Genomic DNA, 26064 nt, shown 5'->3' on the forward strand with positions numbered 1-26064 from the left:
CCAAACAAAATCAGAAAATGTAAACAAAGTAATTTTGGAAGAACCAAATATTTTTACCATGCATGAGTCTACTATTTATCACCTGGATCTGGTTATTGTTATTTAGGATGTTTGCCATCCAGTGTCTCCTACTATAGAGTCTGTAGTTATTTCATTATTAAATACATATTCAGCTTACCTGCATTGTCCCTTATTGCTTTTAATGTTGCAATGGATTTATAACATCTAATATGATATAGCGGAGCATCACCTGGCACTGTAAGGTTTTGTGTCGAACAGCTCATAGTGTAACCTTGCTCATGTTTTTCACGTGATAGAAATTGTAGATATAGTCATTAAATATTCAGTTTTCCTCCAAAATAAGTGACCCCGAAAAAAAACCTTAAATTCAACTCAGATGGACAAATTATATTGCACCATGATGGTCCTGGAAATTGAATAGGTCAATCTTAATCACTAAAAAAGTGTTCTAGTCACACTTCCTCTGTATTTCTCACTTAGTTTTTCTTTTTTTCTTCTAAATAAAACCATGGATACATTGACTACAGACATGCTTTATATTCTGCAGCAGAGACAACCAAGCCTCACCCCATCCAAGGCACAGAAAACGCTTGCGAATGATCCGATTGCGAAGACGGCCCGTCACTGCCATGTAGGACTGCCAAGCTTCTGTCAACACCCAGCAAAATGAGGACAGAAAGAAGAAATGAAGGAAAGCTGCCACCAGCGCACATATCACCTGTGGATGAGACAAATAGTTAATTTAGCCCGGTGATTGATTATTCTGAATGCATAAAACTCAAACACAATGTTATATTGTTTTAGCTGCTTATTCAAAAACAAAATAAAACATCCAATAACGCGTTTTGCCAATGTGGCTTTTTCAAATGGCATAAAAAGCCAAAGCGGCGAAACGCATTATTGGATGTTTTATTTCTTTTTTGAATAAAGGAATTATTTTGGACAAATATACCTAGATTTGTGTCAATTTCCTTTAATTTCCTTCCATTTTATTTTTTATTTTTTTTACCTGGCTTTTTAATCACCACTCCAAAGAAATCCGAGGTGGGGATCATACCACCGGAGCCGATACCACAAAGCAGTCAGCTTGCTCAATGTTGTGTGAGTATATTTTATATATATCTTTCTACACTTGACTTTTATCTTATTGAGAGCACTATTGTTGCACCCCTACTTTTGCTGTCATTTGAGCTCCAGCTTACCTAAAGACAGAGGACACCTACATTATATCCAGAAGTGAAGATTGTACCACTACAATTAAAAGATGCTAGAGCTAGCCATAACTCTGCCAAATGTGAGTGCATAATTACCATTTCACCATAACAACTTTATACATAACATACTGCACTATCAGGTTCTTTCTCTCTTCTCTTCATTTTATATGACCGAAAATCGGAGAGACTGATCAAGGATACCATTCCCAAGCTTTAAGAACTCAGCTCTCCCGTTGAATATACCATAAAGACACCATCTGGTGTGAACCTAAAGATATTATTTTATACTTCTGGACTCCTGTCATTGACTATATTTCATCTCCCCTTGGCGCAGCCCCTGTCTTTCTTTGTACATTTCTGTCTTTTGTTCAAAGGGTAAGAGGGATCCCCTTTGTGGTGGTTGCTGCCTACCCCTTGTTATATTAGCGCTGATCCATTTCTTGTGTTTTTGTGACTCCTCAAAATGTATGGAAGGAGATGGCAGATAATTAATGGATTTCAAAACAGTTTTCTGAAAATTGGTCATTTACAACAAACAAATGATTTTCCATTATTGTTCAGAACAAAAGTCAGAACAATGTAACAGCAAAGAAGCCACACATTACTCCATTGTGTAGTATGGCTCGATGTAATACCGTTATACTGGCCATAGTGCTTACATCAGTAACCAGGACTGGAGAGGGAGTGGGGGAGAGGAATTCGGGTGAATACAGGGACAGTCTATCTTAAAGAGGAACACTTGGGAGATATTCTATTACAAGTAAAAAAAGTAAAAAGGGAGGAGGCATTTTAAAAAAAAAATAAGATGTTGAGGACAAAATGATGTTGATGTTTGGTCCCCCCCCACTGTTAAATTAAGAAGAGTTTCAATAAAATACAAAAATGGGACAAACTTGAGTCACAACGCGAGAGGTGCACTTAAATCTGTCGGTGCTAATATCACTTTTTACTAAACTAAACCGGATTGGCAGGTAAAACTCATTAGATTCACTTTTTCCTCACTTGCTTAAATTTTGCCAAGTTTAACTTTTGGCTTTTTGGTGTTTTCTGTTGGTGCAAAGGTGAGCATTTTTGGATTGATGTACAGCATGTTAAGTGTAGTATATCATGCAACACAAACTTACCTGTGAAGATCTATTTACATTAGAACTATTCTATTACAACCACGTATAACGTTTTCACCTGTCACCCAGTCTTGTGAATAACTAGTCTGAATTCACGTAATTGTAAATATTGTCTACACACTGTGAAAGTACACAGAACAAAAGATATACTAACCTAAAAAAACATTAATTATAGACCTCCTCCCACAACATAGCCTCCATGACTGGACAAAGCACATAGCCCGTAAACAATGTAACTGCCAACCCAGAATTCCTAGTGTGCTTTTACTCATGGCATCCGTTGGTGAAATTTATACTACTATCCTAATAGCATAACAGTAAAACTTAAAAGCATAAAAAGTGATATAACAAAATAACTTTTCATCCATACAATTAGAACTTTTTCTAGATCAGGGGTTCCCAACACAGTCCTCAAGTACCAGTCCTGTTGTGTCTAAAGTGTTTTTTTTGTTGTTTTTTTCTAAAATCACCTTAGATCACCTTACCCCTAAAGCCTGGATTGTTAGGGGGCACATGAGGACTGGGTTGGGAACCACTGGTCTAGAGGATGTTATGATCTTTAAATCGACAAGTCACGCTGGGCACAAGTGGAACATATCTATATAACAATTATTTTATTAGATAAATAAAGAGGATTTCATTATTTTATTAGATAAATAAAGAGTATTTCATTATTTTATCAGATAAATAAAGAGTATTTCATTGGTCAGTTATTATATTGCCAGTGAAACTTTAAATGATTTCCCGAGAGGTTAGAAATCCATTAAAAGTATTGTACCTTGTTACCGGTTTGCGTTTGCCCAATGAGTATTAAGGCATTTGAAGACATAATAGACAGGCAGAAATTGATCAGGATCACTGAGCGTTCTGATCGGATGTACCTAAAACAAGGAAATAATAGATACATTTACGAACATGAAAGAGGCATATGTTCCAAGTAAACATTAGCATTTAGTTTTAGAACTAAATTAAAGAAGGTTACCTAAGCAGTATATGCTTAATTATTTGTACCACGAATATACATTTAAAATGAAAAAATAAATAAAACCTTTTATTTTTTCCTCTGAAGAAGCAAAGAGAAGTGTAAGCTTCAGGTTATCACTTCTAGTAACTGCAGTTCTCACTCTAGAGAACATGAACATAAATGATCTGAAAATGTTTGTCCCTCCAAGGCAGCCTTCCTGTCTGTGAATTCTTGGTTTTCTTTCTTGTTGTTTTTTTGTGTTTTTTGGCTTTTATTAAAGTTTCAGTCTAACAGCATGTTATACAAAAAGTTAATGTTCTGATAAATATTCAGAACATGGTAATTATGGGAATTGATGAGATACATTGTGTGCCCTCACTGCATTTAATTACAATTAGTGACATTTGTTGAAGGACTTTATATTTTTCTTCTCCGAGTTTCAGGCACGGGAACCATGCAGTAAACTGCGTCACATTTTATATATGTGTTAAGCTGCAGCAATATTTTTAAGAATATGTTGTTGGGTGATCAAGTAGCTGCAGATGGTGGCCCCTCTAATGCAATAAATGACATGATAATCCTGAATTTAGGTTTCTCTTCCACCTTCCAATGTTAATCCCCGGTGTCTGTTTTCTGGACAAAATTTACAATCACTAACATTCTTGCACTGCCTATTAGGTACAGGATCCTAGGAGCCTTACATTACTGAAACAAGCAGAATGTAGAAAGTGGGCATTTCCACCTACTAAAGACGCATGTCAGCTGAAAGACAATCTAATAGTCAGCCCTCAACACAAGACACCAGGAAACTAAACTAGGACGGTAGGTCAAGACAACGAAATAGGAAATGTTACACCAAAAGTGGGACAGTTGGGAGCCCTAAGGTATGCTCAATGTTGCCATAAATGAATGAGTATTCTCAAATATTATAAGATATGTAGATAGGCTGCATTGTACTTTAACCAGGTAAAGGTTTACTGGTCCACATCTGACATGGCTTTATTTCGGTAATTTCTGACAAAAAAAATAAAAATGACAAATTTGCTATCTGTGCAATCTTCTTCACAGTCACAAATTCCTTCTGGTGCTCATGGCGACGTATACATCTCACAGACTACTCATTAAACCATTAGGTCTTCTGTTTTGATCAATGTTGGCTAAAAAGGCTGAACGTAAAAAAATCGCAGAAACATTTTTCCAGGTTAGCTATGTTGGACGACATTTAGTGTGAATTCTCAGCTCAGCACAATGGGATGTTTGGAGAATAGGCCACTTGGTACTTGAGTTTGTTAGATGTAATAATTTGTTTTTATGAACAGTTTTATAGAAAATTCTACAATTTAATGGTTCACTTGGAAAGTGTAATCTAAAGCAATTATCTAGGGTCGCAACCATCTGGGGAATTCTTTTGTAAATTCACAAGGGCTACGCACACACCCTTAGGTTATAAAATTCAATTAAGGTTTATAGACATATCTACTCATTTTATGCTGACCAAAGTTATGGCAGTGCTCTGTAAGGAGGCCATGAAAATAAATGCAGCTCAGAGAGCTAGACAATTGTTCATGCAATAATTAGGCTGACAAAATATTATTTTCCAAGGGAATACAAGAGTATAATAGTGTATTAATAGTGTCTAGCCCCTTTTATTGACAGAAGGATGATCAATAGAGAACCTGTGTCTCTATAAAAAGTATTTCTATAACAATTTAATAACGATGCAGATTGCTAAACTTTCAGAAATGTAAAGTTGGTGCCACGTAATTTATTGCAATACTGATTTGTGTTGTGTCACTCTACCCTATATGCTAGTTACTCATACTTTTGGAGAGCACCCATGGTGTGTTTTAAGGACCTCTGTACTGACCACTCTTTTTATTATATCAGTAGCACTTTTGCATGCATGCATGTATTTTTTTATTTTGGCTATGCTATCTAGTTTAGAGAAACTGTCACATTTTCTCAATATTGTAATTTTGTCTTTAAGATATGATGTTAATTCAATTACCACTGTCATAAGTTTTATCCAGACAATGTACTGCACAAATTTCAGTGATAAAATATTTTTTTAGTTGTAGTTCATATACTATGCACCCAGCAAATAATTAAATAACATGAGAAATATCTTGAATGTTTTGTAAAATTAATTTGGAAAAACTAGGAAAATAATCCTAAAGGTCTTTATTAAGAGTGGTGTAACATTTCTGCACTCACCTCCACACCGATACGTAAATTATTATCAGTAATAACAGCGTAAGTGATGAGACCCCACATCCGACAATCAGCGTAACAGAGGGGACGAACACTTTTTCCAAATTCTGTAACATAAAACATATTTTCTAATTATTATTACTGATATCTTTAATGCATCAACATGTTATTACTATTATTATAAGCATTTACATAATGCCAACATATTCCGCATTGCTTTACAATTATAAAACGAGGACATTTGAAGGTCCTACTCAACCGAGCTTATAATCTGTGAGAATTTGAAGAAGGTAGATATATCATTAGGTGTTTAGCCCCATGACACTTACTGGTAAGATGGTACAACTGGGATTAAAACCTGAGGTTACCAGTTCTAAGGCAGTGACATTACTATCATTCTAACAAGCTAATATTTTTTTGTAAAAAACACAGTACGATATATAGACCAATAGAAAAGGTAAATATGACCCTGCCCATGAGTAGACATATATCTATTAAAGCTTTTTTATACAAAGTACTTAGCTAGATATCTCCTGACCTTACAATCGAAAGGGTAAAATAGGGAGCTTTTTACGCAACCATAACTGTTTGTGCACAGTGTCATCATTCCAGTGTCTACTCATTCAACCCAAGTCTTAGTACAGAGTTGAGTCATTCTCACGTCATTATTGACACAGATCTGAATGTTACTACAGTTTAGCATCATTCCTTCACTTATTATATCTGTGATAACTAGTGCATTATTTTGGATACAACTCAATATAGTTGTCAGCCGTGCTCTTCTGACATCAGTGGAGATGTGAAACGAGCATTAAGCCATTCATGTACCATTTGGCGAATGGAGATGATGCAATCCAATTATGTTTTTCATTGTGCTGTTTTGGTACTTGCTGATCCAAAAGCGTATTTTTTGTAGTTGTCTGCATTCTGGTTTTGACCTTGAAATGTTTTCCTATGATCTTTGGCATGTTTTATGATTATCCTGATCTCTGTGCTCCTGATATTTTGGCTTGTCTACCGTTTATCCTATTTTCTTCTGCTCTTAACCTTGCCTTGCACTCTTCCTATTCTATCTATCAAGTCCGGCCATTCTAAGGAATGTGAATCCTTGTGTTACATTGTTGTTAGTTGAAGTTTGTGTGTTTATGGTTCCTAGTTATCACAAGATTTATGTAAAAAAATAAGCAGAAAGCAAAAACAATAACGCAACTTTGTGAGTATGCTTCCAATGACGTTTTAAATTGACCATAAATATTTATCATAAAAATATAGCAGGTTAAAGCCATGAAAGACATATGATCTATTTGCCAGTGAAATTATCTTCTGAAACAGAGATAACTAGGTGAAGTTGAGCAATCAGGTGGAATTCTTTTGAAGTTGTAACTTGAAAAGTCACACAATAAAAAAGCCTAATAGCAGTGCTATGATGAACTCAATATCATACTAAAAAAATACTACTGACATCAAGCAATCATAATATAAACAACTGGGTGACTCTAGGACCATGGCTAAAACTAGCAGTAGCCACTGCAGTTTTTAAGTCTCAACACCAGTGCTGAGGCCAATAATAACCTACTGCTATAGAGTCATACTGCATACAACAGGTGCTTATGTCAATGGCTTGAACAATAGTCCGGGTTCCATACATTTCCTTTGTATGCTCTTTGACAAACCAATGTCTACAAGTATACATTAACAAACATTCAGAACTAAAATATATTGACCCTATTGTGTCTTCCATGCCCACCATTGTACATACAATTTGTACTAAAGCATGAAATATATGTTAAAGTGATGCCGCTAAATGGAAACGTTTTAAGGGACACTGCACAGCACAAATACAGAACAATAAATGCTGCTTAGTAGATGTATTCTCAGTAACATATGCATGCATCTAAATATGCATTTTTTTCATTGAGGTATAACTACAAACAGTTTGCCGAGTTGCATGTCTCTTGTCTGCTTTTGCAATCCCTCCCCTTCTAACCCCGCCCAGACTTTCTGTGGCTGTCCAATCACAGACTTCCCAATGCAGCTCAATAAGTTGTCTCTGCAAGGTAGGTTCTCTGGACATTTGCTGCCTCTCGAGGTTAGTGCCACTGAGCTAGACAAATAAGAAGTAATAGGACAGATTGTCTAATTAACAACCGGGGGGGGGGGGGGGTGACAAGATTAATTTCTACAAGTTCAAATTTCTATTCAAATCTGCACTTTTTTTTTAAATTAAGAAAAGAGGACATCCTTTTCACACATAAAGCATTTCTGCCATCTAAATTGAATTAGGGGTGTGAAGTGTGGCATTTCTATAAATTCCTAGAAAAATGACAAAATATCTTAAAAAAAAGGTCTTCAAAGGGTTAATCTAAAGCTTTCAAGACAGGCATGACACAAATGTCATTATATCGTAAAATAGTTCTCACGTCTATCGGCATAAATGGGGTTATATCGCCTTTCAATTATTTCGTGAATTATCTAGTTCATAAAGGTTTTGGATGAAAACTATTCTGCAGGCTAAAAACAGACACTTTGAATATGGAAATAGTAGAAAATAAAAAGAACGGAATGAATGTGGACTTGATAATAAGTTTCAGACAACTAAAAGAAAAACATCCACCCTTTACACTCAATAAACAATGGACTCAAATTCATATATTTAGATATGCTTTTCACATGATTTAAGATTTTTAAATATTACATATATAAATATATTGATATTTTTATGTATTAAAAACTTTATCCAAAAATAATAAATCAATTGCAAAGCGTTTCTAACAATATGAGATCAAGCCCAACATCTGCAATGCTAATCAGATGAGAAGCTATGTTTTCCCCCATACCATCAATGACAAACCACAGATACACAAACCCCAGATACACATTTTCACAATTTATTAAAACTTTGTGTTTTCTTTTTGTGTAGCCTACATATTGTGCATTTCTAAAGGATTTTGAGATTAATAAGCATTTCTCGTAACATTTTATAATTCCCTTTTACTTGCTAAGAATGAGGATTTATATTCTTTCATATTTCAAAGTCAATGGCTATTTGTGTGGTGAGAAGATGTTCGGTGAGCTGACAAATAATCTATCTGTAATTATCTAAAGCCATCTGCCACATTTGATGGAATTAGCAGCTACTCTGTCTTGTAGGGTGAGGGATATTGAACTGTGCCTGAGGACACTGTTTAGCCATTAAAGTAACTTGAGATTGTTTGACGTATACTGCGTCTTCGGAAAGCCATACAAAACTCACCAGACAAGTTTTGCTTTAAAAGAGAATGCTGTAGGCTCAAGTCAAAGAAAGTTAGGACAATCTATCCATAGTGGGTATACAACCTTCATGCACCCCAAAGACATATAGCACTGAAAACTATTTTCTAAAGGAATTGAACACGCATTTTTTGAAGACACACTGTAGCCTCAATTTAATAATTTTGAATTAACGATCCAAATTATTTCATATTTTTGGATAATCTTTTAAAATGCTTCTTTTTCAAGATAGTAAAAATATGCAACATATAAAGAATACCAGTATATCAGAAACTATCAAAAATGTGCTATCACTGTGCTATCAATGAACCATTTGAGATCCCACCGATTGCTACACAATTGAAATGAGCATGATGATCATCATCAAGAGAGATTTCAAATGCTTGTTTTGTTTTTTATGAGTTCCTATGTGCACCGTAAAACTATATAAATGGCCCAACACAAGTCCATAATATCCTCTTTCTCTGGCATATTGAATGAAGGAACTATCTGAAGATACATTCCACGAAAACATCAATACAAACATTTCTCCTGATGGTTGCTTTCAGTCTCCACTACAATGAATGTGCCAAATACGCAATGCAGTGGTGGTGATTCATATTCTAACAAAAAAGAAATTATTGTCAACACCAGTAATGACTGGAGATAGTTACATAGAAGTGGAATGATGTCTCTCAGGATCTTTTAGTATTTCACAGAATATAATTAGCTTTGTATAGATGAAATAAAGCCAGAAATTAAGAAACTTATGTTTAATGGATTGGGTTATATTTGGTCCTCCCTATTCCTCAACATAGTACGTAGGACTATCTCCAGGAGTCATGTTGGCAAAAATTCTCTAATTCTGCAGTGAAGTGAGAAACAAAATGGATGTACAGTAAATGTTCCAAGTTGATTGTTGAATTGTTATTTAGTGATTTGTCTTTAGTGAAACTTGACTCCACTAAATGGTCAACTTATATTTATTCTTATAAATGTATATTTTATTAAACACTGAAGACAGATACTGCAATGCTCCGGGTCTACAGTTTGTTTGACATAAATGCTGTTAATGACGCCAAAAGACTCATCGCACTATAACCATAACATTGAGCTGTAGTAGTTATGGTAGATACAGTAAGTGTTGATATGGAAATAGGGAGGATATAATTCTAAAAACATAGATGGATATATACCTATGGGTGTGAATTCTACGAGTAGGGTTTTTTTTTTAAAATAATTTAATATAATTTTCCTTATTCACTCCAGTGGGAAAGTGCTATCCATTTTATATTGTTTAACTTAGTTGGTCCTAGAACCCAGCCCCTGGTCTGCTTCCTTTTCTACCAGGGTGTGACGTTGGATTGTCTTTTTCCGATTATAAAAATCAAACAGAAACATTTCCCATGATGTTATGCGTGTAACAGCTTTAAAACTAATGCTTACAGCAGATGGCTTCAGATGTATGTATAATTATATATATTTCACAAATAACCGGACTAAAACATCTATATCTCAGCCACAGGGTTGCTCTCGATGGAAGATTTCAAAAACCCACAAACATTACCCACAATCCTAGCCCCAGGATACATGGTTTCTCTCCTTGCATTGAGCATAGTGAGCAAAACCACATAAAGAGACAAGAGAGGGGAAGCTGTAAATGAATAATTCGATCCCCCCTTGAGGCTGAGGGACCAACATCAGATAAAAAACACTACTCTGGAAAATATAGTATTATTGCTAGATAAGACTGGGGAAAGGGATGATGTGCAACAACAAACTGTTGGACCCTATATTATTATTATTATTATTATTATTATTATCTTATTATTATTATTATTATTATTATTATTTGTACAATGGGTGGACTAACAGACACGTAATTGTAACCAGACAAATGGACGCACAGTAACAGAGGGATTGAGGGTCCTGCTCAGTGAGTTTACATTCTAGAGGGAAAATGCATCCAAATATGTATCCCATACAAGTATGAGGTCTTCAGACTGGGCAAGCCAGGTCATTTCTAGGCAATCCAGATTCTTCACTAGACATTCTCTAAATGTTGCTTTGGAACGTCTTATCACCACTTACCATGTTTTAATTTCTTATATTCTTTCCATTTTATATCTCTGACTACCTTATGTTGGCAGTAGTTTCATGCTACCATGATCACAAAAAAACTAGGACGTGGCAATTAATGACACCATCATAGATTGTCATTGAGCAACTTCACATATTGCAGCAATAATTCCACAAGCTGCTGATTGTTTTTTTTTTAGTGTTTCACATACTTGCTTTTTAAACACTTGCTAATAAATGGAAATGGCACCTGAATTGCAGTAGCAGAGATGGTGTATAAGTAGAAGCCACACGTCTCCTGAGCCTCATGGCGCAGCGATACTATCAGTGTGGGACTGACGCTCCAAAAGGGAAATATGGAAAATGCTGCATAGATTTCCCATGGGAGCCACATAGAGCTAAAACCCCCACATTCACCTAAAGAGTGCTAATAAAACAGAAATATAATCCAACAGACTATAGAAGGGAAACAGAGCAAGGACATTTAGTTCTGAGTTGCAGCTAACATGTAACTTGCTAAATCGGAGGGAATTTGGTTTGACTAAACCCATTAAAGTATTTTTATACATTTTAAAGTCACTATTTTAGTTTTGTAAAATAACCTAACCGAGTATAAGTTTAGCTATGATGATCATTTAGATCTTCTTATCATATGAGTATGAAGAAACAAAGCAGCAAACGTGGTCTCAGTAAGATTCTATTGAAGTCAACTGAATCCTCCCCGTAGCCCAAAGATTGTCTATGGATTTGGTTTTATATGGATTTTGTGTGACTGGTAGACTATATTAAACTCTGTTATTCTCTGGTCTACATGCAAGTTCTATCTTATGGTCAACATGCGAGTTCTATCTAATGGTCAACATGTGAGTTCTATCTTATGGTCAACATGTGAGTTCTATCTTATGGTCAACATGCAAGTTCTATCTAATGGTCAACATGTGCGTTCTATCTAATGGTCAACATGTGCGTTCTATCTTATGGTCAACATGCGAGTTCTATCTAATGGTCAACATGTGCGTTCTATCTTATGGTCAACATGCAAGTTCTATCTTATGGCCTACATGTGAGTTTTTAGATATTCTATGAATTCTTGCTATCTTGTGGTTTATTTAGACATTACCCAGAGTTTCCCATGGTTCATCCATGTTATTGCATGTTCTAAGCGTAAGCTCCTCCATAACTTGCTGTTTGTTCTATTATTGGTTTAGGGAGCTTAATCAGTAGTGATTAAGTATCCATGTGTTTCCTGCTACCCCAACCCAATGCCTTTTAACACATTGAAAGCTGGAAGGTAGCAAGATATATTGATTATTTAACAATGCCTATTAGTTATTTTGAACATATATTGGTTTTCTTCAAACAACAAGTTAAAAAAAAATATCTAGAAACTGGTCTGCACATATGTCCTTCGAGGAGCTGTAAAGCAGATGAACGTACCTGATTAACCTTATTGTAACTAGGAGTCAGATACATATTTGTTTGGTAGATACAACTTCTCCTCAATATTTTCCAATACATTTGTATCTGTAGATTTGACTTTCCTGTTCCCTCTTTCATGCTAACTGTAGATAGGATGCTGTGAAGGTTGCGTTAGTATTCCAGGAGCCTGCCGGTGAAGGCTTAGTCTTAAATCACAACAGCGTTATTATATGTTAGTGTTCTTTGTTGGCAGGACATAACACTGCAACTAAATTTTCTATTTTTTTTACCACTATATTTATTATCTCATATCCATCTATATCTTCCTTCTGGCTTATGTTCTTCTCCACCTATTAAGCTATAACATCTGGCTGTCTTCCTAACGATCACCCTTACATATATATCTCTGCAGTCAGACAGCTGGAACAGCTGTACATTTGTCTTGAAAGAAAGTATTTGACGTTCCTTGAAGACAGCTAGATCTTTAGTGAGGCCATGTCTCAAAGTTTATTTCATCTCCGTTCATTGTTGTGAAACCAGCTCTATCGCGAATTGAAAAAAAAAATGTCTGTTTTGAAAAAAAATAAACTTTCAATTGCTTTCCTTTTCTAATTGAACATTGAGTTTATGTCTACAAGTATTACATATATCTACAAACTACCAAACACTAGGAAACAGGTTCTTATATTAAGATGCCAATTGTCAAGATTTAGTAATAAAAATTGAGGAGGCCAATCCACTGCACAGAGAAACCTAACAAAATATTTTATTGATTATTCTTATATTAAAGGTACACTAAATTAGAAGGAATACAAACGTATTCCTAACACTATACTGCTGGAGTTCCGGTTTTGGTTTGTGGACCCCCTCATTAAGGAGTTAAAAGGTAGTTTAAATACCTTTTTTCCATTGCCGCACAGTTCTCACCTCAGCTTTAACAGCTTCCATGGCTGAGATAATCAATCTTGATGATCTCAGCCAATCCCATGCTTTTCCATAGGAGGCTCCTATGCATATGCGGTAAAATGCTGTGCATCTCCACATGGAGCGTTCAGCGTCACCATGCAGAGTGTAGAGACGCTACACATAGGTGATCATCTGAGTGACTGCCACTAGAGGTTTTAGATGTAAACACTGCCTTTTCATTGCTCAGCCTGCAGGGTCATGCTATAGACACCAGAACAACTGTATTAAACTGTAATGGTTCTGGTGACTATAGGGTCCCTTTAAATTGTAATAAAGTATGGGATACATTACACAATTAGAGATGAAGTGAGGTTGAAACAAAGATAATGTCTATGTTTCATCTTTCTTCTTTGTATTGATCTAGAAACATGCAGTGTCTTTTGCTACCTTCACCTTGGTAAGACCTCACCTTGAACATGTCCAATAGAGCACCGGATTACAAAGATAACTTTAAGGAACTGAGAAAACACAGGCATCAGCATTAATCAATAGCATAAATAATTTTCTCCAGCAGAGTAGATTTTAAAACCTGGGTTTGTTTATCTTGGAGAGGCGTCATAAAAAGGGGCATAAAGACCTTTGTGAAGACTTCCTTGTTTAGTAAAATGTAAAGATGATGGAAATTTAATGTGAATAGTAGACATTTAACCCCTTAAGGACACATGACATGTGTGACATGTCATGATTCCCTTTTATTCCAGAAGTTTGGTCCTTAAGGGGTTAAGCTGACACACTGGGGCATTTAATACGTTTGACATGGTGGAAATACGACGATTAAAGTGCATATACAAGCATTTTTCTGAAATTGGAAGTTTTTTTAAATTTGTTTTCTTTCATTTAGAGTAGAAAGACACAGATATTTACCTAACAGAGCAACAAACACACTCGCAAATCATATACAGAGCCATACATACAGCATGGAGAGACACACAGCAGAAGCATCCACACAAATATATATTAAACACACACAGCAGAGTCGCACGCAAACACAGAGATATACACATTCACACAATATCAGAGACTGACTGTAACATAACCACATAGTAGACACACATACACACGACAGACACACAGCGAAGCAAAACATGCATAAAATACATAGAGAGGCACACAGCAAAGAGACACACATGCAGCATAGAGACACATACACAAACAGGAGAGAGACACACATACAGCAGACATGCACACAGCAGGGAGACACATAACAAAATGTAGCAGGGAGGCCGATGCGTCACATCTAAACAACAGCAGAGACACACACAGCAGTAGACACATTTACACACATACAGAAATATTTGCAAATGGAGCGAGTTCAAAGCATTGGCTTGCCATTTCAGAATTTGAAACCAGGTGCTATTTGAGCAATATGAGAAAGGTTTCTGTCTTAATTGTGACTTTAAACGTCATCATTTCGGACAAGATCCATTCATCTCACATCAAATCCCCTCTGCTTTCATTCACCAAGATAGCACATCACTATTTAGTGCATATGTGTTTTTGGATTTTATAGCTACGTTGGTGTGAACAGAACTAGCTCTATATCTCTATTATATATTATATATAAATCATCACCCTGTCATATTCTCTATAAACCAGCTATTCTGTCTTATTCCAACTGACAGCTACCACTTACAGTTTATATACTCAATCTAAAAGCTTTCCCACCTCTGCAGCCTACTTCTCATGATTTCTAATCTCTGTGACATGGCGTGTTAACCCTTTAAATGCCACAGTGTTGTAATACGTCACTTTCTAATGCAGTGGGCGTGCTTTTTGTGATGGGAGCAAGAAAGAGCAAATCGTGCAATACAGAAATGTGCATCTTTACTGTGGTCGATTATTTTGACTTGATTGGGTGTCTGTTTTAACATATTAATAAGATTTTATCAAACAAAATATATGATGCTCATCAAATGACATCACAAGCGATTAAAGAAAGCTTGTGACTCAAACCAAACGAGAAACCTATCAATAAAGGAAAGACTATAGGTGTTAATAGTTGTTGAGCAAGACTCCAAGAGGAGAATACCACAAAAAATCTGAAGAGGTTAATTTCCCAAAAAGTAAATTGGAAACTGAATTTTGATTGAGGAAAACCTTTCTGGGAATATTTGAAGAACTTTTCCAGCTGCGCCAATTTGGATCTAAATTTTCTAATTCATTATTTTCCATTAATTAATTAGTTTTCTGATGCAGTTTGTACCTTTAACAACAACTGATAAATCCTCCTGAAAGTTTTACATTCTTCAGGGTTTATTTATTAAACATTGAACTGAAGTGAATTGAAAATTCTGGGCCAGAATAGCTGTACTGCAGAACTTCTCCAACCCGGCTCGATTTCCAAGTGTTTTACACTATATTGTTCAGTTTGATTTTCATTCCTTGTTATTTATTGTTGAGTGAATAAATACCGATACGTATTGTTATTTATTTTTTAAAGTTTGATGTAAATTGATCTACTATGGAAAAATAGTCCTCAGACAAACTAAATCTTTACAAATCAAACCAAAAACAATTTAAAAATGTAAAAAAATGTAAATTTTAACTAATAAAGGCAAACGGTACACCATTATGTTTATGGTTTAAATGATATTGTGTTTTGTTTTTATTACATTCCATCCATTGTGAGTTGCTGTGTTCCCCGAGTATTCTGCAGATATCTATCTGTTTGGATCAGTGGCAGCAGCCAGATATGCACTGCTTAAAGGAGGGCACCATATTTCACAACTCTGGCATCCATAGAATCGGGACACCGGTGGGAGGGGGTAGAGGGAACCGACCAGTAAAACTATTGCATCACTGGCTCCACCCCAAAAGGGACAGACTCAGTTTTCTGTCAGGTGAGCCTAGCACGGATACACACCGTTCTATCTGCCTATCGTGTTAGATCAGCCCACTGAGGTCAGTCCCTGTAGGGAGTCCTGGAACGGTCCTACATAGCATGAGTGTGTCTTATGATGTGTTCATGCTATGATTGTTAGGGACAGTTCCCTGGTGTCCCCTAAAGCAGAACTGAGTTAGGACGGAGGAACAAGGTCCGAAGGGGTCGATTGGGAGGCAAAGGACAGTGACCCTCATTTACTTACAATAGAGGAGCTGAAGAGGGTAATACAATCCCTATTATCCTCTAAACAAAATCCCTATATAAATTCCTGCTTTGCAAAGTACAACATATTAATATACTTTGCAAAATTCTATCTATAAAAAGTCATAACAGAATGTCTCCACTGACTTATTTCAATATAAAACCATGACAATTGTCTGCTGGACTTTATTTTAAAGTCATTTCTAAGACAAATATCTTTCTATTTTGTGTTCCTATAAAACTCTAGTTTGCATCTAATGTACTAAACCAGAAACAGTGACACAATTTAATATCACATTGTATTGAGTCATAAACGGAAAGTAAAAATATACAGTCTTCTTATCATAGAACTCAATGGTTTATGATATCTAAAACTAAGTTATCGAGTTCTTATTGATTCTTTAAACCTCTCAGTGCTTTCATTTTACTATTTGGATGGCACCGATTTTTCTCGTTTAAGTATCCACTTTACGTTGCACAAGGAAAGGGCAAATTATATTTACTGGTTTTATGTCTAATAAAGAGCAAAGACAGAACACACAGACAAAAAAAAGAATTCCTTTCAGGAACAAAATGGAAGCTTTCCTCTGAGTCCAAGTGTAATCTTGCAACATGTGCTGCCGTGTTACATACAAGGGAACGCTGTCAAACTATGCGGAAACAGCTGATTATTTACGGGTTACCCCCAGGCCATATTTCAGCTGTCACAATGTTAGCCTCACCGGGAATAGTTGCACAGTCGTCATCCAATTAAAAAATCAGGCCACATTAATCTGTCAGCAAAGACTTGGGAAAGAGAGCGTGTGAAAGTCAAATTGTACTTATTAATCAGACCTGATCGGTGCAATTCCATTGATGATTCTGTAATAATCCATGCAGTGTCACTGCAGGTTGGATATATTATTAAAGTTCTACGAGAGGAATCTTGTAATCCAGTTACGGTTACAATGATTCTCTGCCCGACCATGGAGAGCATCCGGCAGAGGGTTATGAGAGTTGGGCGAACATATGCGATTTCCGGTCCGCCCCCTATTCCTCAACATTGAGTAAACTTTGACCCGGAACCTCACAGTCAGCAGACACATTCTGTGAGGGAGGGTCTGCTGCTGATTGGCTGGAATGTGTCTGCTGACTGTGAGGTTCCGGGCCAAAGTTTACTCAATGATAACAAATAGGGGGCGGACTGAGCTGAGCTGGGCCTGTGCTGTTTGTGGTCATCAGACAAATATTTGTCAACAGAAAATAATGCCCACACTGTTTGTCCTTCATTAGATTTGTTCACCTGTATAAGGGGTGTTCAATTTTGACTTTTGTTGAATTATGACTCTCATAACCCTCTGCCGGATGCTCTCCATGGCAGAGAATAATTGTAACCGTAACTGGATTACAGATCTTATTGATTTTTTTGATTGGGTAACTAAAATTATAGATCAGGGTGGTGCAGTAGACATTGCTTACCTAGATTTCAGTAAGGCTTTTGACACTGTTGCACATAGAAGGCTTAACAATAAACTGCAATCTTTGAGTTTGGATTCCAATATTGTTGAATGGGTAAGGCAGTGGCTGAGTGACAGGCAACAGAGGGTTGTAGTCAATGGAGTATATTCGAAGCTTGGGCTTGTCACCAGTGGGGTACCTCAGGGATCTGTACTTGGACCCATTCTCTTTAATATTTTTATTAGTGATATTGCAGAAGGTCTTGATGGTAAGGTGTGTCTTTTTGCGGATGATACTAAGATATGTAACAGGGTTGATGTTCCAGGAGGGATAAGCCAAATGGCAAATGATTTAGGTAAACTAGAAAAATGGTCAGAGTTGTGGCAACTGACATTTAATGTGGATAAGTGCAAGATAATGCATCTTGGACGTAAAAACCCAAGGGCAGAGTACAGAATATTTGATAGAGTCCTAACCTCAACATCTGAGGAAAGGGATTTAGGGGTGATTATTTCTGAGGACTTAAAGGTAGGCAGACAATGTAATAGAGCAGCAGGAAATGCTAGCAGAATGCTTGGTTGTATAGGGAGAGGTATTAGCAGTAGAAAGAGGGAAGTGCTCATGCCATTGTACAGAACACTGGTGAGACCTCACTTGGAGTACTGTACACAGTACTGGAGACCATATCTTCAGAAGGATATTGATACCTTAGAGAGAGTTCAAAGAAGGGCTACTAAACTGGTTCATGGATTGCAGGATACAACTTACCAGGAAAGGTTAAAGGATCTTAACATGTATAGCTTGGTGGAAAGACGAGACAGGGGGGATATGATAGAAACATTTAAATACATAAAGGGAATCAACACAGTAAAGGAGGAGACTATATTTAAAAGAAGAAAAACTACCACAACCAGAGGACATAGTCTAAAATTAGAGGGACAAAGGTTTAAAAATAATATCAGGAAGTATTACTTTACTGAGAGGGTAGTGGATGCATGGAATAGCCTTCCAGCTGAAGTGGTAGAGGTTAACACAGTAAAGGAGTTTAAATATGCGTGGGATAGGCATAAGGCTATCCTAACTATAAGATAATGCCAGGGACTAATGAAAGTATTTAGAAAACTGGGCAGACTAGATGGGCCGAATGGTTCTTATCTGCCGTCACATTCTATGTTTCTATGTTTCTATGTTTCTATGGACTGGAAATCGCATATGTTCGCCCAACACGAACATGCTATTGTTCGCCGGCGGACAGTTCGCGAACAGTTCGGCGAATGGTTCGGGACATCACTAGTCTTTAGTACTGATTGTGTTTGCTATTTTCGGCTACTGTTATTTAGTTAATATATATTTTTATTTATTATGACATTTCTTCTTCTGTGTGCATCTGTATCAGTGTGCGTCTGTATCAGTGTGTTTCTGTATCAGTGTGTGTGTCTGTATCAGTTTGTATCTGTATCAGTGTGTGCCAGTATCAGTGTGCATCTGTATCAGTGTGTGTCCATATCACTGAGTGTGTCTGTATCTGTCACGGTGCCTGCTGGGCATACTCTGCTGCCTGTGCAGTATGTTTGCCTGCTTATGGTGCCACATTAACTCATGTTCTCCTCCACCGGCAGACCAACTAACACTGACTGCTGCTAATATAGGCTCTAATATGGCTCTGCCTTCTATGACCCAAATACGGACATGAAAATGCATGCATCATCACACAGATGACACACATGCACAATTCTATGTCACATGACTGCCAATACCAAATCCCTGCCCTCAATCAGCTATTTAAGCTCAAATTAGACATTTCTCAGTGCTCTGTCTTGGTTTCCCTTAGAGGTTATCTGAGAGTGGTTTCCTATTACTTTTTCTTGATATTTTGACCTTGGCTTGTTTATTGACTATTCTCCATTCTATATTCCTGAATCTTGGCTTAGCTTATTGATTTTCCATACTCTCTGTTTCCCTGAACTCAGTCTGTCTAATATTATTCTATATAACATGGCCCAGTAATTACGTATTCAGTTTTTTTTTTTTTTTTTTTGTTCACTTAAGTACTGCTGTTGGGTATAGTTAATCCTGACAGTATCAGTGTGTGCATCTGTGTGCCAGTGCATGTGTCTGTGTGTGCCGGTGCGTGTGTCTGTGTGCGTCAGTGTGTGCATCTGAGTGTGCAAGTACTTGTGGTTGTGTGTGCCAGTGCATGCTCCTGATTTTGATTCTGTTTGTACCTGTGTGTGTATCTGTATCAGTGTGTGTGCCTGTATGTATCTGTGCATACATCTCTATCAATGAGTGTGTCTGTGTTTACCTGTATATGTGTCTGTATCAGTGTATGGCCCGGTATCACCGTGTTACCGTATCTGTATCAGTGTGTTTATATTCTATGTGTATCTGTTTGTATCTGAATGTGAGTCTGCGTCAGTATATGTTTGTGTGTGCGTGTATTAGTGGAACAGCAGCTGGAATAGCAGGACAACAAAATTTAAAATAACTGTAAAAGTCGCATTTTATACAAGATATATAATGATAAAAAGTGTATTCAGAAAAAATAATGACATATTATCTGCTATACTGTTTCCAGAACCGTTCAGTGTCATTGTTTCCTGCACATGTTACGTGCTTTGTCTGTGACTCTGTTTGTGTTGTGTCTCTCTCTGTCTCTCTCTCAATGTATATAGCTTGTTATGTTTATTTTCTTAATAACATTTTTCCTAAGAGGGCACTAATTAGAAAGCTAAAAGGTTGAAATCCAGAATATCGTGTGCCTGGCATTTCACTGAATGACTTGTAATCAAAAGAAAGGAAATAGACCCACTGCACAAGTGTTTAATTATATATCAATGTTATTGTAGAAAATAGAAGGGTTAATAAACCCATGGCCTCGATGACCCAATGCAGTAAATAATGCAGATACCAGGCCATGGGGAATATGGTTTAAAAGTGCTTATTGTAAATACAGTCTCCATGGTCTCCTCAGCTGTTATGTGCATCTGGCCAATTACAGCATCTAGAGCTAACGTGGGCAAACGCTGGTGAACTACAAATCCCTTCATTCACTACTTGTCTCACCATCTCACCATGTCCGGTTCAAAGTCTTCCCTAGCATGACCTTGGTAATTTGTACCGATGGTAGGAACCCTCAAAGCTGTTGGTCATAAAGAAGATTGCTCACTATTGTTCTCTGGTAAATTTCATATGGAAACATTGTCACAAAATGTACGACAGTAAATCTGAGAATTCTCTTCTCTCTTAAACCAAAGGACACCAACTTTCACTTATTGGCTAATTACAATACAGTAAATTATCATCAAAACTTATTTTTCGTTGGTTTTTATATGGTTTAAGAGATCTTTTTCATGCGCATTAGAACTGTACAGATTGGTAGATTTGGGGTATTTTTGTAAGAACATACATTGGAAAAGAGAGGGTACCAATTTTTCAAAATGTTGCTTTTTGGCAGGAAAGACTTCACCCACATAGCTTGTGCCCCCAGATAAAACATAAGAACCTTTTTTACATATCAAGGCCCGGTTTATCACCATTTCTTCGAGCTATATATACATTACAAGGTGCAGAAGGAATGGCACACACATTGTAATTGTAAAAGAAAACAATGCTTTTTATAAATTGCCAGGCACAGGGTTTATGGATCCCATGTTTATTTTAGCTAAGATGTATTTTGTTAACCACAACGTGTAAGCAGGAGTTCGTTCACACATCATTAAAGAAAATAAGATGCAAGCAATCCTGCGGTGGGTGATTGATGATGTGCGCAGATAATCACAGAACCTTCCACCCATCTCACTCTGTATTGAGAGTAACTATCCCAAACTAAAGTCGCCAAGCAATAAGGCAACCAAGTGATAGCAACTGATTAAATGAAGGAAAGTGATTAATGTAATCTAGGGACCCATTAAAGTGGAAGTAAACCAGCAAAGCGAACCTTCAATGTAGAAAGGTGGGGAAACGTTGGTTGACATTTATTGTAGTAATTGTTTAGCTTGCTGTTAAAGTATTGCCATTGAGACATTTCCCTTCTAATGTCCATTCCTCTCCAGACCACTCGTAGATTGTACTTAAATAAGATGCCACATCTTCCTGACAATGGAATCACCCATTAGGGACATGCTCTTCGTCGTGCGTTTCCTGATCGAAGTCAACAAGTTATTTAGTGTATACATTCTGAATAAACTCCAAGGAAACCGGAGCTGTAAACTCTCTAAATGCCTGCAAAGCCATTGCATTACATTGATTCCCAAAAATGTATTCTGGAGATTTACTAACAAAACCCAAGAGGTCTAAACAGCAATCACATTGAAGTCTGCGATCGGAATGTTATGTGTGCACTTAATTTAAAACATAAAACATATAAAGTCTATATATATATATATATATATTGATGTTCATGTTAACAGAATAACAAATATTGACCAGATAAAATATCCCACCGTAAGTTCTAACCCCTAACGTTATAATATATCAGGAAATTTCACATTAAACACACCTACTACAGACCACAATCAAGTAGGCAATTAAGGTAGACAGGCAGGGCACTGTGAGAGCGACATGCTCTGAAAGATGTTGAAGAAATTTATATTTATAGGAATGAATATATAAATAAGTTACATATTTGAATTGAATTGAAATGCATGAAAGGCATTGGGAAGGCATGTGCAATTTGAAGGGCATTTGCAATTTGCCTTGAATGAAAAGAAGACTTTATAATGTTATTTACATAATATGCATACAGACCGTATCTTCAGAAGGATATTGATAATTTAGAGAGAGTTCAGAGAAGGGCTACTAAACTGGTTCATGGATTGCAGGATAAAACTTACCAGGAAAGGTTAAAGGATCTTAACATGTATAGCTTGGAGGAAAGACGAGACAGGGGGGATATGATAGAAACATTTAAATACACAAAGGGAATCAACGCAGTAAAGGAGGAGACTATATTTAAAAGAAGAAAAGCTACCACAACCAGAGGACAGTCTTAAATTAGAGGGAGAATGGTTTAAAAATAATATCAGGAAGTATTACTTTACTGAGAGGGTAGTGGAGGCATGGAATAGCCTTCCAGCTGAAGTGGTAGAGGTTAACACGGTAAAGGAGTTTACACATGTGTGGGATATGCATAAGGCTATCCTAACTATAAGATAAGGCCAGGGACTAATGAAAGTATTTAGAAAATTGGGCAGACTAGATGGGCCGAATGGTTCTTATCTGCCGTCACATTCTATGTTTCTATGTTATACATCTGTGAAATAGATTGAAATTATTATTATTTTTTTGAATTAATTTTGATTGACCCTGTCATTTCCAATCGCTATAATTTTTATTTTACAAACTATTCCCATGTATCCCCTATGTATCCTGTTATTGTTTTGTTCATCCACAATCCTCCTTGCTCTTCTTCTTCAGACACCGCTCATTATCTCATTACACATGCACAATTCCTATCCATCCACCCATCATTCCTACACTCAGATAATTCACCTCCATCCAAAATTTGCACAATCATTTTATTGACACTGTCCCTCCGATTCATTCATATTTCATTTTCATTCCTTTGTCTCTCTCCCCTTTCTTCCACCATTCCTTTTTAATCTTCTGTTTACATTCACCTGCCAGTTTTATTCAACTACAGTTGTAATTCACATCCGTCAGTTGTTCATCTGTCCTTTTATACTATTCTTCTTGAAATTCTCATTTACCCATCAGTCTCAGTCACTATCCACATTCTCTTATCCACATTGCAGTTAAAATCATTCTCATTTAAATTTTTCAATTACTTTCATTACTCTAACATTTACCTTGACATTCACCCACCATTCTACCAGTTTATTTATTTATTACCGGTATTTATAAAGCGCCAACAGATTCCGTAGCGCAGTACAATTAGTGGAGAACGTACAATATACAGAGACAAATACAAATATTATCCATCCACTATTTCCATTCATTTACCTTACCATGGTCATTCACCCAGCATACTGAATATCACTCTAGTTTACCATCCATTTTCACATATTCATCATTCACCCCTACGTGTACCCCTGTTTGAATTTGTCCACAATTCTCACATTGATTTAATTAACTTAACAATTTCATTGTTTTACCCCCCTGCTTGACACTTTCATTTATTCACTTTTCGAAGATGACTAACTAACCAGTACATACATAAACCACTGTCTATAAAATGTACTTGTATCCTACCAAAATCATTCTCTTTCTCTCTCTAACCAATGGGTAATGCTGAACTGTAAACAGCATGTTAAGTTAACAAACAATAGCCTTGACATTGATGACAACTCTTACAAAAATGACAACAATGACTCACCAAGTCACTGGCTTAGAATGTCACTAAATATCACACACACACCAGGAGAATCTGTTTTGTAGAGATGTAGTAAAATATACACTCAACTAGTGTTCAGTTTAGCCTGAAATGGAATCATCCTTTTCACCATCAACTGTTGGGTTGAATTTAAGGATTTACGACAAAAATACCGTTTTAAGGTTGTGGAGAAATGATAGAGAAGAAAGGGTGAGGGGGAGGAGTAATGAAAAGGAGGTTATAATGGATAATAAAGGTGAAAAGCAGCTTGAAAGTGTAGCATATATAGATCAATGAAAACCTACAATAAATCTGTAATTTTTAAATAATCCATTATAATTACAATATATCACATACAGTCTACTATATTATCAGTGGAGGATTCTCATCCCACAGGCATCAGCCAACGGAAGAGGGCTACGAGGGCTAACTACTAACAAGTCCTACATTCGTTCTTCTGATCATTTATCCACCAAAGACATTTTCCATCCAGTGGGTTCATCTCTCAGCTTTCCTTTCCCTAACATTCTAATTCTTCTCCGTCAACTCTTCACTTGCAAACTACATTAATTCCTTTGATCTATTTGGCCAACATGTATCATTGATTACCACCCTCTAGTTTTTTCTACTTTTCCAATATCTAATACATACAACCAAATATTTAAGAAGAAATCTTTGTCTTCTCACTTTTGTTTTTAACAATCACTTTATTGGCCTTTTCGAACGACTAAATTATTCCACAGAAACATATAAATGATGCCGCTCGAATTCACAATTAGCTCCTGTCTCTCCTGTGCCCCTATCCACCCAATTCAATTTAATTTCTATAGTATGTACAAACGTTCATCACCTTGCACATTTCTACCTGTTCTCATTCATCTTCCATTTCACCACTTACACATCCCCTCTCCTCCATAACCTCCACAACCAATGGCCTGTCAGAAGGGGTATGAACAGACTATACACACATACACAGGGCCAGTGCAATCAGCCCTCTGGTAACCTGGTTATTAGCAGGATTGTACAAAATACAAGACGCCACACACTGAGGTTCAAACTAACGTTGCTTGGCTACAGCAAAGGAAAGGGTTATTTATTTATTAAGAGCAAGACAGAAGTCAAAAGAGGTTATCAGATATTGAAAGAAAAAGTTCAGAAAGAAGTTTAGGTAAACAGAATAGTTAAAGGGACACAAAAATGACTAGAACAACTACAGATCATTGTAGTTCTTCTGGTAAGCAAAGTCAGCCTCTGCAGATTTATTGCTGTAAACACAGCCATTTCTAGTGGCCACTCCTCACTGTGCAGCCCCTCCCCTGCCCCACTTCCTTGACGATCTCAGCCAATCCAAAGTTTTCCAATGGGAAAGCATTGGGTTGGCGCAGATCATCAATTCTGATGATGCCAATCAGATTCTTGGACCACACTTGCAACAAGGAACAAAAAAGGTATTTTACTTTCTTTCTGGTCTCTGTGCTACTGTTCCACCTCCTTGGCTGATGTCATCAAGATCGATGATCTTAGCCAATCCAATGCTTTACCACAGGAACACATTGGGAGGCTAGTGTGCATGCGCTGCACACCGCAGTCCTGCACCAATTCCACAGTTTTACACCATGTGCATGTATACCCTGCAATGAAAACATTGCTGTTCTGTAAGATAATGTGGTCTGGGTATCTATGTTATCCCTTTAACTGCAAGGGTGGGCAGAAATGTACATGAAAAGTGATGCCGCATAATGTGTACCCAGTGAGAGGAATCCTGTCCTAAACAAATCTGATATTCTCCCAGTCCAGTTTATCTGCTCTCACTATTCCTGAATGAATCTCTCTACACAAACCATCTAACCGAATCCCCTCCTCCCCACCTGGACACCCATCACCTAACCTCTACCTGTCCTTCCCACAGTTGCCGATGCTAATCTATTCTGATTCCACAGAAACCTAATGTTTAATGTGTT

General features: G+C 36.8%; 1 protein-coding gene across 2 annotated transcripts in view; it reads right to left on the reverse strand.

Annotated features, from left to right (window-relative positions):
* Positions 1-26064, reverse strand: part of ADGRB1 (adhesion G protein-coupled receptor B1) — a 500908-nt gene that overhangs the window by 43629 nt on the left and 431215 nt on the right. For both annotated transcript variants that reach the window (XM_063451001.1, XM_063451000.1), the window contains 3 exons: positions 5538-5641; positions 3138-3240; positions 589-739 (listed from right to left, as the gene is read on the reverse strand). In XM_063451001.1, the coding sequence (XP_063307071.1) occupies positions 589-739; positions 3138-3240; positions 5538-5641 (358 nt within the window). The remainder of the gene's footprint in view (positions 1-588; positions 740-3137; positions 3241-5537; positions 5642-26064) is intronic.

The sequence above is a fragment of the Pelobates fuscus genome, chromosome 4 (assembly GCF_036172605.1).
Source record: "Pelobates fuscus isolate aPelFus1 chromosome 4, aPelFus1.pri, whole genome shotgun sequence".
Taxonomy (NCBI): domain Eukaryota; kingdom Metazoa; phylum Chordata; class Amphibia; order Anura; family Pelobatidae; genus Pelobates; species Pelobates fuscus.